Consider the following 15532-nt stretch of genomic DNA (forward strand, 5'->3'; position numbering starts at 1 on the left):
CCCAATCCCTCTCAGCATCAGAGTCTTTTCTAATGAGTCAACTCTTTGCATGAGGTGGCCAAAGTATTGGAGTTTCAGCCTCAGCATCAGTCCTTCCAATGAACACCCAGGACTGGTCTCCTTTAGAATGGACTGGTTGGATCTCCGTGCAGTCTAAGGGACTCTCAAGAATCTTCTCCAACACCACAGTTCAAAAGCATCAATTCTTTGGCACTCAGCTTTCTTCACAGTCCAACTCTCACATCCATACATGACCACTGGAAAAACCATAGTCTTGACTAGATGGACTTTTGTTGTCCACTTAGGAGGTTGTAAATTCAAATACTATTTCTATATCAAGAATACAATAGTTAAACTACCTTTCTTGACACTAGTATGGCATTTCCACATCTTTCCTCACCATTTCTGATAATCATTCTAGTGAAAGTTGGGCATTACGCTTTTAACTATTTTCCTTTGAAAGAATATATTTAATTCAAATAATTATTTAAAGATTTTAAATGCTATCTAAAATGCATATTATCCTTGTTCACATCATAGACTCTGCATCAATATAGCTTTACCTCAGCAAATTATTTACGATTCATGTACACTAAATCAATTACTATTACTTTCATCAAATATTATATTGTAATAATATAATATTATGTTTTCTCAGAGTTTTGTCTCTATATTACAATGGTCTGGCATTTTTCCACTTTCTCAAAGACTATGGTTTCCTGAGTGCAGTGAAAATACTCAACATATGTTTAAAAGACATAACTAAGACTAGTAGGTTGACCATGGGAAATTGCCATTGTTTTAAAATAGTAATAGTAATAGCAATTTCATACTGCTCAACACAATACAATGGCATTTTTTCAGATTATTGAAAGACCAAGACCATGGCAATTCAAATGGAGTTCACATTATATTTTTTATCCTGCATACTGACTATTTTGCTAATACTGTTAAAAATTTATATAATTACATAAAACCCCTGGGTTTATGAAATATCTGAACATGACATCAGTACCTGAATTCTTTGTACTTTTAAACTTGAGGTTGACTTGACACATTCTCTGGCACCAGTGTAAAGAATAAAGTAACAAATTCCTGTGGTCCATTTATATCTCTGCTTCAACACTCGTTTTACCAGATATGAAATTTGTGGCAAATATGACATGTGTTTGTTTCCCTTATCTAAATGTGTCTTTCCTCTCTGCCATACTTACCAGATCTAAATGTTCATATTCTCTCTGTCTCTCAATCTCTCACAGTGATATTAGAAGAATTGGAGTCATACTCATTGGACACCAGAGACGAATAGTCAGCAGTATACAGACTTTACGATTACACATGATGCACATACCGGAGAAGGGATTTCATGTATAAAAGTACTACAAGCACCTGTGTTTTGTGCCTCAGTATTTCTAAAATGAAAGATATCCTCTCTACTACCCTCTCTTCTGATTGTCCAAACATCACCTCACAAACTGCAGTCTCCTCTTCAGGCTACAGGCACACATACCTTTTGTTTATACTTCCAACCTGGATTTAAAAATCACTCTTCATAGCTCCTCTCTGAATAACCTGCAAATAAAACCCTGGCGCACTGCAGATTATCACTACACGTGGTAAATAACTCAGCATGGATGTGTAACTTTGTATAACTGTATTTCAGAAGTGTTCAAGGACTTAATCCAAAGGAATTTGGGGTTAATGATGTATTTAGAGTTTGATGGTAGATGAAAAAGAAATAGTTAACCTTTCTTTCATGTTTTGTGATCAAGTATTTTCCAAACTAACATGAATAATTATTTTTTAGATAATTATATTCAACTCTGTGGGTCATATTGTTACTTTATTCTACAATTCTTTACCTGTCAATGCCTGATATTGTTAGAATTGTTTGTAGAAAAGATCAATGATTTCATGTAGTGAATTCTTTTCAAGTGTGACTATGGTGAGAAGGGAGTCATCAAGGGAGAGAGAGGGAGAAACATACTGTGCTTCTAAAACTTCTAAGTTTTGGTTTGTCTTTTTTTTTATTATTATTAACTTGATAGTATCTTTCACATGTCATAGTATGTGGTAGTTTAGAGGCTTTTCCAACATTATAAAGATCACGCCTGGAAAGACCAAGAGTGAGTCCATTGCTCTAGAGGCTTTAAATAGAGGGAAGCATGGAATAAATCCATGACTGTTCCCTTGGTTTATCTTCATAAATTTGCAAGAGTAATAAAGCATTGAGAAAATTAATTATTCTCAGCAGAATTGCTTTGAATAGAAGATCTAAGAGTTTAGCCTTAGATAAAATATAAAAAGATTTAATTTAAACAGAATTTTATGATAGTTATATGGTGGCCTAAGAAAATAAACACATAGAGCTAGTCTAATACTGGTACATTTTGCAAGTTTAAGAATTTTTGTTTTGTTCATGAAAATAAGTTACATGAACATGCTGAGCTGTTTTCCAAACCTTCCAAGGTACAAGTATGCCATTGCATACACAGAAGAAGGTATAAAAAGATCATAAATGAATTGTGTGCAACCTGAATCCTTGCTACAGTAACATAAAAATATAAACACAGCTAAGATGTGTTGTTGCCATAATCTTCTGGAGGCTGCAAAAACAGGCAAATATAATTTTCATTGAACTAAGTTGAGTCAGCTTATCAAAACAGTACTATATTATGAACAAATTCAACTATAAAATCAGCTGTTCCCTGTGAAACTAAAAAAAAAAAAAAATGACTACTGTGCTAGGTGGAAGAGTAGCAAGAATGTATTAAGAGGGGAAAAAAAAAAAAGAGCAGGTTGTCTAAAGATACTGGTTTAATATAAAAATTAGGTTTTATTTGATCTTGGAGCTAAAGATGCCCTACCCACATTCTCAAATTCCTACCTAAATTACATTTTTTTGGTGATAATAGTTTTCTTGCCATAAAGAAGTCCCTGTTTTTCCTTATTTTAAGATTTGTGGATTGTCCCATTAGACTAGGCCCTTCCATATACTTCTTTTGCTCTGATTTTTGTCAACCACAGCTAAATTTTTCTCATTTAATAAAAAAAAAAGAGAGAGAGATAGAAGGAAGAGTCTTTAAAGTATCCATTATAGTACACTGAAAAAGAAAAAAATGGGCAATCCTTCACTTTTTGAGTGTGTCAGAAATAGCAACATTTTCTAACCGTCACCCACACAGTCATGCATCACTTGCAGGCTGTCTGTGGTTTGCTCGATACATTTACACAGATCTGGATACTTTTAGAGAAAATGTAAAATTTCCATATTTACCTATCTTCAAATATATATTGAATAAGAACAGATGTAAAACAGATAAAATTTATTAATCATATATATTTATTTTTATAATGCAACAAAAACATATTTAGAAAGATAAGGAATAGAATAATTATGGTCTTCCATAGGACTCTGTCAGCAACATCTGTATACTTTGATTAAATAAATTCTATAAAGTATTGAAATGTCTATGGGGTGGGCATTCAGTGCTTGTAAGATTAAAGATCTCTGTTAAAAATTGCTTTTCTTTAAAACTCTAACGATCCTATTCTATATCTGGTTAATTTGTGCTTTTTTTCCCTTCCTAAACATCTTTCTGTGATATTAGAAAACTGCCTTTTCACTTTCTCTCTAACCCCAAATCCCCTTTAAAATTTACATTTATGTTTATTTATATTTTTTAGAACTGTAAGCATGGTGATCTTTAGTATAAATTTGAACTTCATCATGGTCAGAGCAAGTTGTTCAAAATTAAACAGAAACATTAAAAAATAAATATATCTATTTCTTTATTGCCTACCAATCACAGATTTGAAAATTTTACCTGAAATATTTTGATATTTACTAGTGCACATATTCATTAATTAAAGCTGTTTAATATTCATAAGCATAGAATTTAATAATAGAAAATGAGTAACTCCTATAAGTCACAGCCTTCAGAAATAATCTTTAATAACTAAAATATGCATATATACTCATATACCTGCTTTATATTAAATTTCCTAGTCTAATGTTACTGAGGGGCTTTTTAGATTTTGAAAATTAGTTGAAGGAACCATTATTATTTTATTTTCTATGCGGTTAGTTTCCAGTCTGTAGTTCATTATCTCATAGGATAAAACATAATTGAGAAAAAAATGTAAAAACAATGAAGATATTTAGTATATAAATCATTACACTAAAAAAGCCATCAGAAGTTGCAAAGCTCTTGGCTTGACATGAATCAAGAATTATAGCACTTTTTCACTGAATTATGACTGTTGATAAATGTTATGAATGTCATAATTAAAAAAAGATTTCTCTTCTTTCACCCTGAATTACTCTTAAAATCTATCCAGCTAACACCTGAACAGCTTTAAGGTCCATCTCAGCCCATGAGTGGAAAACAAATCCAAATTCAGTCCTTGAAAAGCAGTCTTTACAGAAAGTCTTCTGTAATAGGTCTTCCGACGTGATAAAGAATGAATTGCATTACCTATATCCCAACCACAATTTTCTTAAAAATCCATTTTTATATCTAAATTTCTACTCTGTGAAGAAAGTTAAATCTTTAAGTTAAATCTTTTACTTTAAAATGTTCACCAATACTAGGTCTTATTTTTCTATTCCTTGTTTAAACATTCTTCCCCACCCCCTTGGTTCTTTTCTCTTTATTCTTCCATCCCATCTTTTTTCTTTTCTCAGCTTCTGCCACTCCACCCCATATCCCTATCAACAAAAGAAAAGGAACGCAGGAAATCCAAAAATATGTTACAGATCTCCCTAGAAGAGGCTGAAGGTGGAGGAAAAACAGGAATGTTGCAAAAGTCATACTTTAATATTTTGGGTCCTACTGCATAAATAGGAGCATTTGCACATACAGAGTGTATGAGCTCTGGCTTTTCATTAACTGAAAATTAAGTGCTTTGAAAGGTATTTCAAAACAGATGAAGATGATCCTTTTCTACTGTTTTAGCTAAGGAAATGTATTAAATTTAAAAGAAAATATTTTAAGAATTAGAAACAGTTATCAACTCACAGTTGGTATACATCTTTATATAATAAAGATATTAGAAGCAGATGTAATCACTTCTTTTAGTATCATCACTTCAACTTTTCCAAGCTCAAATTCCATTAAGTAAAAAAGACTCATATTTACATTCAATCTGAAAATATTTTAATTCTTTTTGTATGAAGACTCCAAAAGGTAGATTGATGGTGTTCTTCCATTAGAACACAGGGCACTGAAGTCATCCAACTTTTTGTTTTCATGACCAGCATTTTCAAAAGATTTTCACTTTTTATAATAATGTTTAATAAAGGCAGTGTAGGCTGCAGTCCATGGGATCGCTAAGAGTTAGACACGACTGAGCAACTTCACTTTCACTTTTCACTTTCATGCATTGGAGAAGGAAATGGCAACCCACTCCAGTGTTCTTGTCTGGAGAATCCCAGGGACGGGGGAGCCTGGTGGGCTGCGGTCTATGGGGTCGCATAGAGTTGGACACGACTGAAGCGACTTAGCAGCAGCAGCAGCAGCAAACTGTAGTTCAGTTTAACAAATATCTGCAAGGTGTCCCTTACATGCATAAAATTTTATGGCAAAGATGAGTTTGACTGTACTGTCCTTACCTCTAAGTATCTCTTAAGCTTAAAACTTAGAGCCTATCTGCCATGTTTGCTGTAATTTCCATGTCACTTAGTTCTTTCCATAGAACAAAAATACATTAAATAAATAAAACCTTGTTTATTTACAATTGGGTTTGCAGCCCCTATGAAAGGAGATATTTTGGACCTCAAATTTTTTCATAAACGCCTCCACACTTCTTCTGACAGAAGGGAACACACTTGTTTGATTCTCTAAGACAATCTCTCTTGTTACCTACCATTTGACTCTCCTCGGGAGTCACATACTGCCAGTATCCTGTGGCAGACTGCTCAGTTCATGTGTAGACTCACTACCTCAAAGGTGCCTCCAGTTAGAAAACATCAACCATTTTTCAAAAACAATGCTGGGGTACTCTCCTGCGCAAGCCAATTCACTGGCCCTAGGAAATGTAATGATGAGTATATGACTGCAGTGGTTGCATAAAATTCTTTCCAACATGATATGTTTAACAAAGGGCTTCGCTAGTGGCTCAGCTGGTAAAGAATCTGCCTGCAATGTGGGAGACCTGGGTTTGATCCCTGAGTTGGGAAGACCCCGTGGAGAAGGGAATGGCAATCCACTCCAGTATTTTTTGCCTGGGAAATCCCATGGACAGAGGAACCTGGCAGGCTGCAGTCCATGGGGTCTCAAAGATTCAGACATGACTGAGCAACCTAGCACAGCCCAGCACATATTTAACAAAGGAAAGAAATGAATACTCACAACCAGAGCTAACATATTACTAGATGAAATAAAGGAAAAGAAAAGTCTTATATTTCAGAAGAGTAAATGCCCCATCTTTCTCTAACTGTTCCCTTAAAAAGACAAGTAGTAGACAAGTGTTTCAAAGATTTCTTAGGATAAAATATATTTTTTGTGTGTTATGAGGATGTGACATGATATACCTGTATCCTGAGAGAAAAGACAAAAGATCCAGAGGAAGATGCGGGTCATCAGAATGTAGATTTAACGAAGCTTCTTTCTTCTGATTAATAATTAGAATTTCAAATTAATGATGGATTTATAAAAGGATATTTACATTGAAAGACTTATGTTATTTGCTCTTAATTCAAAAGAGGCAACAAAATACTGTTGACATTGGCAACTTAGAAGCCAGAATTAATTATATTACTTCACTTTTCATGTAAAGTATAATTGTTGCTCTCTTTAAAATTATTTACTCAGTAATATTTTTTAAGTTGTAATGAAGTTTTTATTTAATAGTACATGAATAGATTTGAAGGTTAATTTTAGCCTATCAATGTTGATTCAAAATTACTTTAAAAGTGAAACAAAAAATGAAAAGTAAGCTACAATTATTACAGGCAGCAAAGCACTACTAAAAAATAAATTTTATCTTTTAGAAAAGAAAAATAAATTTCATCTTTTAAAAACACAGTGTTGGGTTTATCTTAATAGTACCAAGTCACCTCCATTTTGTTATATTTTTGCACTTGTGCATTGAAAGCAAAGTTTCTTTCTAAACAAAATAAAGAAGGTTTTTGCTTGAATTTCCACACTGGTTTATTAGAATTACCAAATCTCTATATTCTTAAAAGAACTTTTGGTTTGTTTCTTTTAAAGAGGAAAGTCTCAAAGAAGAATTCAACTATCTTTTAGAGCTAATGAATCCTTAAGAATACAAAAGCATTAAAGGAAAATTACCTAACAGATGAGGATGAAAGATCACTTTTAAATGTATTATATATAAAGATGTGGTATCTACTTTCAATTAGAAAATAAAATACAGATTAACACAATTTCCTGGGAGTTGTAAATTAGAAAAGTATCAGAATTATTGAAATTTTTCTCTCAAGTAAACTTTGTTTTCATCCATATTTCTTCACTATTTGTAACCTCAGTCTTATCTTTAATTTTTCATGATAAACTTACTTTTGGTTAAGATAACAACTCAAACTGTAAATCAGAACAACTGAGATATGACTTTAAGGTGTTCAACAAATTAATAAAAGGAGGACAACCCTACTTCGGGATTCTCATTTAGTTAGCATCAGAATCTCTATGGCATTGGCCCTCACTGAAGAGAGAACTGTCCATATTCCAAAATAAAACCTCATTATAAAGAAAACTCCAAGGACATGAGAATCTTCATTTTTCATATATCTAAATCAAATTTTATGTTTAGGCATTATTAACTTTGTAGATAGATGTCATTGTTTTCATGAGTTAAATATGACAAGCAGTATCGATGTAAACATTTCTAAACTAGTTTTTCTACGTTTATAGATTATTGTCCTTGGAACAGTCTTAATTTACCTTTGTTCTAGAAAGACCAAATATCATTTAATTTTTTGAAATCATGATAGATGGAGTGAATAGTGCTAAATCATAAAAATAAATAAACAATACACTTTTAAGGTTTTTACCTAACTTAGAATGTCATCTTCTGTTGCCTTTATAATAATTTAGGTCTCTCTTCCATATTTAGTAATTTGTAGAATGAAATATATGCATTTAAATAGAAATTGCCTTTCTTAAATTTTCACTTAAACACATTTTCACTCAGTCAGAGAGAAGCCAGAATTAATTACCATCACTTTGTCATATAAAGTATAACTGTTGCGCTCTTTAGAATTACTCAGTATTATTATTAAAGTTGTAATGAAGTTTTTATTTAACTGTACATGTTTTATTTATTGCCACATTATACTACTCAAATAAATCTGCTTAAACGTGTGGTCTTTAGAAGCTCTATGACAAAATCAATGACCACTCTTTTGCTAACAGACTTGTAACTTAACAAGCTATTTTTTGTCAGTGTGACTGATGTGAGCATTGTTAAAACCAACTTGTTTGAAAATCCATTGGTATTTTATCTAGAGTTACTATTACAGTATATTCAAAAGTATCTTTAAAAAAGCACTGAATTTTCATGGACAATATAGAAATAAAGACTGAGGCGTTTTAAGACGTACTGCTTGGAAAATAAGGTTTAACATGCATAAATGTTCATTATTGAAGTGTTTAATTTGCTTTAATTTGATGTTGTTCTTCCTATGCCATAATATGTATTTAAAGAAATTGTATTAATATATTTATACAATGCAAAAATCTCATTTTCTTCTTACAGAAATGGTGTTTTGACATAATTTTAAGTGTTTTAGGTCTCCAAGGAAAAAAAAATCTAAATGTGAAATGGGAGCATTTGTTTTTTGGAAAGGCACAATACCTGAGCATTCCTAACATGAATATGAGTGACAGTAGATTTTAAAGATAACTATATGTGCTTTGTTTATGATATATTATTAATCATTTTGTTAATCATACTTTTCCTTTAGAGTGTATTATTGGAAACTTGAATAGCTTTGCACATTTTTCACAAACTATACTTAGGTTTAATTTTATATGCAGTATAAGCTTTGACAGCTTAATTTTCACTTTTGATGGAATAATTGTTAATTAACAGTCCATGTTTCCTAAAATGTTAGTTATACCTTCTATAATAACCTTGATTTTTTAAAAATCAGAGACAGCATGCATTCTGAATATGAAAATGGACCAAATTCCATTAAAACTGAGGAAAAGACAAAAAGGCAATACAAAGAGGAGTTTGTGATATAACTATTAATTATCCCATTTTAAAAGCAAACAAAAAATTAATACAAAACAGTGAATGAAAAGTATTGTCATGTCACTCTTACTGGTAATTTTGAAACTAAAATACCTTTTGAGGATGAGACTCTAATATAAATATGTTCACTGATAATTGTTAAAATATATAATGCTATATACAGTTAGAAATCTTCCCAAAATATCAAAAATTTAAATTTATGTATGTTTATTAATAGAACAAATGATCACAATTATTAGCATTTCCATATTAATAGTTCTTTTGATTTCTAAAGAACTATTTCATATATAATTAAAGAATTTACCCTGCAAAATTAAATATCAGACTGTCAAAATACTTTATAGTTATTAATGATTCACTCCTATTAATAATGATGAGATTTTTCTTGTGCTTTATTAAATGTAAAACAATGTATATAAGATGCAGGTAGAAATAACTGAGTTGAAAGGGTAGCCTTTTAGAATCAATTTATACCTTTATACAGATACATATAAATGTATAAGATTATGTGTAAAATGTAAATAAGTACTTTTTACACATAGTCTTAAATGTTTAAAAATATGATATTTATGTATTAGTTGTACATTATATCTTATGACCTCTAAATGCTTATATTCTTTCAAGGAGATTGCCTTCTCTTTTCAGTTATTTTAAGTATTAAAAAAAAGAATTGCTTTGTATATTTCCATTCAATCTCTCTAATATTGATTTTAATTTCCCAATTCTCAGAGAAGTTGAAGTCAAAAAACATAACATAGTGGCTGCTACTGCTAAGTCACTTCAGTCGTGTCCGACTCTGTGCGACCCCATCCCTGGGATTCTCCAGGCAAGAACACAGGAGTGGATTGCCATTTCCTTCTCCAATGCATGAAAGTGAAAAGTGAAAGTGAAGTTGCTCAGTCGTGTCCGACTCTTAGCGACCCCATGGACTGCAGCCCACCAGGCTCCTCCGTCCATGGATTTTCCAAGCAAGAGTACTGGAGTGGGTTGCCGTTGCCTTCTCCAAGATAGTGGCTAGAAGTCATTATTTTTAAGTTCTACTCTTCTTTTTTATAAATTTGGTCATATATTCCATAAAATCTGCTGAAGAAAGCAAACACTTTTATTTTCTCATGAATGGAAATACAAAAAGAAAATCTTCCATTAGACTTTATATACTCAAAATAGTGATCATATATTTTTATAGTTATTTCCCACTGTTTACTTTTATTCAATTTTAAAAATTTCACTAAATGGAATACTTCAAAAAAAAAAAAAAAGGTAAACCCTTCCAATTTTGCATCAATTGCTTATTTTCTTCAGAGCCTCCAAAAATTCCTTTGAGAAAGCAAAACATTTCATTCCTCACCTTACAATCTTGATCAATCTACCATTAAATGAAATAGATATCTGTAGTGTAATATAAGGAAAAGGCAATGGCAACCCACTCCAGTACTTGCCTGGAAAATCCCATGAGCGGAGGAGCCTGGTAGGCTGCAGTCCATGAGGTTGCTAAGAGCCAGACACAACTGAGCGACTTCACATTCACTTTTCACTTTTCACTTTCATGCATTGGAGAAGGAAATGGCAACCCACTCCAGTGTTCTTGCCTGGAGAATCCCAGGGAGGGAGCCTGGTGGGCTGCCGTCTGTGGGGTTGCACAGAGTCAGACATGACTGAAGCGACTTAGCAGCAGCAGCAGTGTAATATAAAGAATAGCAAAAAATAATGATTTGTCCAATTAAAGCTATTTATACCATGGGGAACAGATATAACAAACAAATAAAATTAAAGTAAATCATGTCTGTTTGCTAGTCCAAAACTGTATAATTCTTAATTTTAAAAATAGCATATATACTGATGTAATTTAAATATATATTTATCCATAAGTCCATTCATTCATTAACATTTATTAAACACTATCTTGTACCAGTGTCCTTCTAAACATGGAGGACACAAAGTGACCAAGACAAGCAAAAGCCCCTGTCTCATGGGGTTGACCTAGTGGTAAAGATATACAGTGAAGAAGTACTGGTAAGTGCTGTGCTGAAAATTAAATTAATGTTGTTACATAGCATGACTGTGGCTTCTTCTATTAAGAGGTAAGGGAAATCTTCTCTGAATGTGGATGTGATATTTAAACCAATCTCTGAAAATCATGAAGAAACAAGTCGTGAAAAAATTGGGGGAAATTCCAAGTAGAAGGAACAATTTAATATGAGTTTGGAATGTTTAAGGGTAGAGAGAACGGTGTGCTTGGTACAGTTTATGAGCCAAAGAGAGGCAAAAACAAGATGGAGGTCAAAGAACATTTATGAGGCTACTGAAACAGTTTAAGCAAAAAAAGAAAAGAAAAATGGTAACTTTTGTAGAGTTGAAGTAGTGAATATGGGGTCGCACAGAGTCGGACATGATTGAAGCGACTTAGCAGCAGCAGCAGCAGTGAATATGGAGAGAGGCAGATGGAGATTGGTATTTTAAAGACAGAGCATGCTAATAGACTGGACCGAGAGATGAAGAGAAAAAAATCAAAGATAACTCTACGTTTGGAAAATAAGAAACATAGTCAGTGGTGGTGTAAGAGAAGCAGGTTTGGAGGGAAAAAATCAGGAGTTTAGTTTTAGCCATGTAATGCCTGAGATGTCTGTTAAGTATTCAAATGGAGATATCAAGCAGACAGTTGTACATAAGAGTTCTAAGGAGCAATCAGGGCTCGACATCAAGATCTAATAGTCATCAGTCATGGGCTTCCCTGTGGCTTAGACAGTAAAGCATCTGCCTACAGTGTGGGAGACCCAGGTTCAATCCCTGGGTTGGGAAGATCCCCTGGAGAAGGAAATGGCACCCACTCCAGTACTCTTGCCTGGAAAATTCCATGGACTGAGGAGCCTGGTAGGCTACAGTCCATGGGGTCACAAAGAGTCGGACACGACTGAGCAACTTCACTTTCACTTTCAGTATATACACAGTATTTAAGGTTTTTAAATCACCTAAGAAAAGCCTGTAAAATAGACAAGTAGGCCTTGATTGAGATCCTGGTAGTATCAATGTAAAAGTTAAGTGGAGAATTAAAAACCAGCAGAGGAAATGGCAACCCACTCCAGTATCCTTGCCTGGAAAATCTCATGGACAGAGGGCTGCAGTCCATGGGGTCGCAAAGAGTCGGCACGACTGAGCGACTAACACTTACTACACTTCTTAGAGGACCCTGAGGAGTGTAAGGTAAGGTAGAGAACAAAAAATCCAATTGGCCATATGGATTAAATGCTTTAAGAAGTCAAGTTTACAATAAAGAAATGGCCATGGGGCTTAGGAACATGGAAGTTACTAATGATTTTGACAAGGACAGTCTCTTTGAAGTAGTGAAATTAAAGCCTGATTGAAGTGGATTAGAAGATACTTTAGGAAAGAAGGTGGAGTCAATATCTATAAACAACTCTTTCAAGGAATTTTACCATAAGAAAGCAACAGAAATAGGCAGTAGCTGAGTAACTGGAAGTAGATGTAGGGTCAAGAGTAGTGTGTGTGTGTGTGTGTGTGTGTGTGTTTAGAGAAGGAATGCATATTTATACACTAATAAGTGATCTGGTGGAAAGGGGAAAACTGATTATGCAAGAGAGAATTTAATTAGAACAGGCTTTAAGAGGTAGATTAGGATTCGTGGCATAAGTAGGAAGGTTAGTTTTTCATACGAGGAGCCACAAAGAACTAAAATGGGAGGGAAGACTGTGTGATCTGCAGATAGATTGGTAGATTTGTGATAGAAAGGTAAGTATGTTACTATGTGAGTAGTTGCATTTTACCAAGAGGAGATAAAATTCAATATGGGGAGTGGGAAAGGAGTAAAGGCTGAAGGAGCGATATGTTAGTAGTTCTAAAGGGGAAATGCACACACCCATCTATATACCTATATAGTCATATATAAACATAGGCGATGGGTATTTGTACATAATACACCACAGGAAAAAGACCTATTGAATAAAATATTTTAAAGCCATTTTTACTAAATATTTTTGAGACATATTACTTGGAAGACTTGAAACTGAATTCTGAGTTTTCCAAAGAAGCTGATAACAGAATCCTTTTTCCATAATGTAGAAATTGAGGACTTGTCAATGTCATAGACACTTTTCATGATTTATTTTTATTACAGTAAAAGACAGAAACATCATGTAGCTATTCTAATTTAAAGTCTATAAAAATTAGTTTAATCCTAAACAATGTGTATTGTACATTCACACAGTTAATCTTCTCAAAACACTATTTTGAGACGGTTTGACACACCATCTGAATATTTTTTTAAAAAAGGTAGTTAGGCTCTAATCTTTTGGTGAAACAATACTTTTATTTTGTTGTTTTCACATAAAAACATCTACCATTTAGGAGAAACACATGGGCTATATGGTTATCTTTTCATTGTGCCCTCTCTCTGATCCTATAGCAGGGGTGTGATTTTTTTTCATTATGCTTGCAGCTTTATTTCTGGATAGACCTTATGTGATTCAGTGTGTTGGAATTTATACATGCGTAATAATTCTTTGGATTTTATGTAAAATTAGATTGTGAATAATGGAATAAGATTATCTATTTTTTTCTCTTTTAGCATAGCCAAAAATATATATGCGTACTTACAAATATGTATTTGATTAAACAGGTAATATTTAAATGGCCATGTCCAATATTAAATGGTAGATTTGACAGTTGCAGTAAATTCAAAATTTTAAAAGTTATAAAATTGTAACAAAAATCCTAAAAAGTTTATTAAATACTAAATAGTACATTTAAATTAAATGCCTAGATAACACCTGTCTAGGTTGAGACATTACTCATAGAGTAATATTTGACTAATGAAAAACTGCAGCTGAAAACATTTTTCCTTCCTGTAAGCATGAATGATTTTTAAAATGTATTTCTTTGTAACTTGGCATAAAGTTATCTATCATTAATTGTGGATTTAGGACTGTACCCATCTACTCTTGCAAACAGGAGAAAAGATCTGTTTGTGGGAATAAGGAAGTGCAGCACCACTGCGTCATTTTTTCTCCTTGGTATTATATCACTATTTAGAGCTTCAGTATATGCCTTCCACTCAGGTTCTCTTTACTGGTTGCATCACAACATGGTAGAAAGATAAACACAGTAAGAGGGAGTTAACTATAGAACTTCAATCCTACCTATTATCCACTTCACTATCACAGTGAAGAAATCCAAACTTACTTGAAGGTGGTATTGTTTTCATCTTATAAAAATCTACTGTAATATGATGTCTCATGTAAATTTTCATGTGCTGGCATGCTTACAAGTTATAGTGGTTTAGAATGCTCAGCTCTCAATGAGGGATTGTTTGTGGTGAGCTGCATTACATATGTCATCTATCCATTTGCTGAAAGAATATGGTGTTTAGCAAACCTATCTGCTGAGCAACATAATAAGATTTTTGTACAAAGTACAAGTTGCTAATTACTGTATTTTATTTTTCTATGATTTCCTAAGAGGCATTATCAGGGTCTTACAGATGGAGTAAGCCTGTTTATTAAAATATCTATTAGCAAATAAAAGTTACAGTTCTGGTGGTTGACTTTGTGGCTTTTGTATTATTGTATTCATCATTATTTAATATAACTTATCTTTTAATCTAGTAAATCTAGATGCTCTTTAGATATATTAGTAATTTTGAAGACAAAATCACAGCTGTAATCTTTCAAAATAATATTAAGATCAAGACATAAATTCACCTGTGTGTGTGTTAGTTGCTCAGCTGTGTCTACCCTTTGCAACCCCATGGACTGTATAGCCTACCAGGCTCCTCTGTCTTAGGATTTCCCAGGCAAGAATACTGGAGTGGGTTGCCATTTCCCTTCTCCAGGTTATCTTCCCAACCCAGGGATTGAACCTGGGTCTCATGCATTGCAGGTGGATTCTTTACCATCTGAGCCACCAGGGAAGAAAATCACATCAGTTCAGTTCAGTTCAGTTGCTCAGTCGTGTCCGACTCTTTGCGAACCCATGAATCGCAGTACACCAGGCCTCCCTGTCCATCACCAAGTCCCAGAGTTCACTCAGATTCACGTCCATCGAGTCAGTGATGCCATCCAGCCACCTCATCCTCTGTCGTCCCCTTCTCCTCCTGCCTGCAATCCCTCCCAGCATCACAGTCTTTTCCAATGAGTCAACTCTTCACATGAGGTGGCCAAAGTACTGGAGTTTCAGCTTTAGGATCATTCCTTCCAAAGAAATCCCAGGGCTGATCTCCTTCAGAATGGACTGGTTGGATCTCCTTGCAGTCCAAGGGACTCTCAAGAGTCTTCTCCAACACCACAGTTCAAAAGCA

General features: G+C 33.6%; 1 protein-coding gene across 1 annotated transcript in view; it reads left to right on the forward strand.

Annotated features, from left to right (window-relative positions):
• EPHA6 (EPH receptor A6) overlaps positions 1-2763 on the forward strand; it is a 975318-nt gene extending 972555 nt beyond the window's left edge. Inside the window, exon 20 of the mRNA XM_069550620.1 lies at positions 1260-2763. Coding sequence (XP_069406721.1) covers positions 1260-1374 — 115 coding nt within the window. The 3' untranslated portion in view covers positions 1375-2763. The remainder of the gene's footprint in view (positions 1-1259) is intronic.
• Positions 2764-15532: the final 12769 nt, after the last annotated feature.

The sequence above is a fragment of the Ovis canadensis genome, chromosome 1, assembly GCF_042477335.2.
Source record: "Ovis canadensis isolate MfBH-ARS-UI-01 breed Bighorn chromosome 1, ARS-UI_OviCan_v2, whole genome shotgun sequence".
Lineage (NCBI taxonomy): Eukaryota > Metazoa > Chordata > Mammalia > Artiodactyla > Bovidae > Ovis > Ovis canadensis.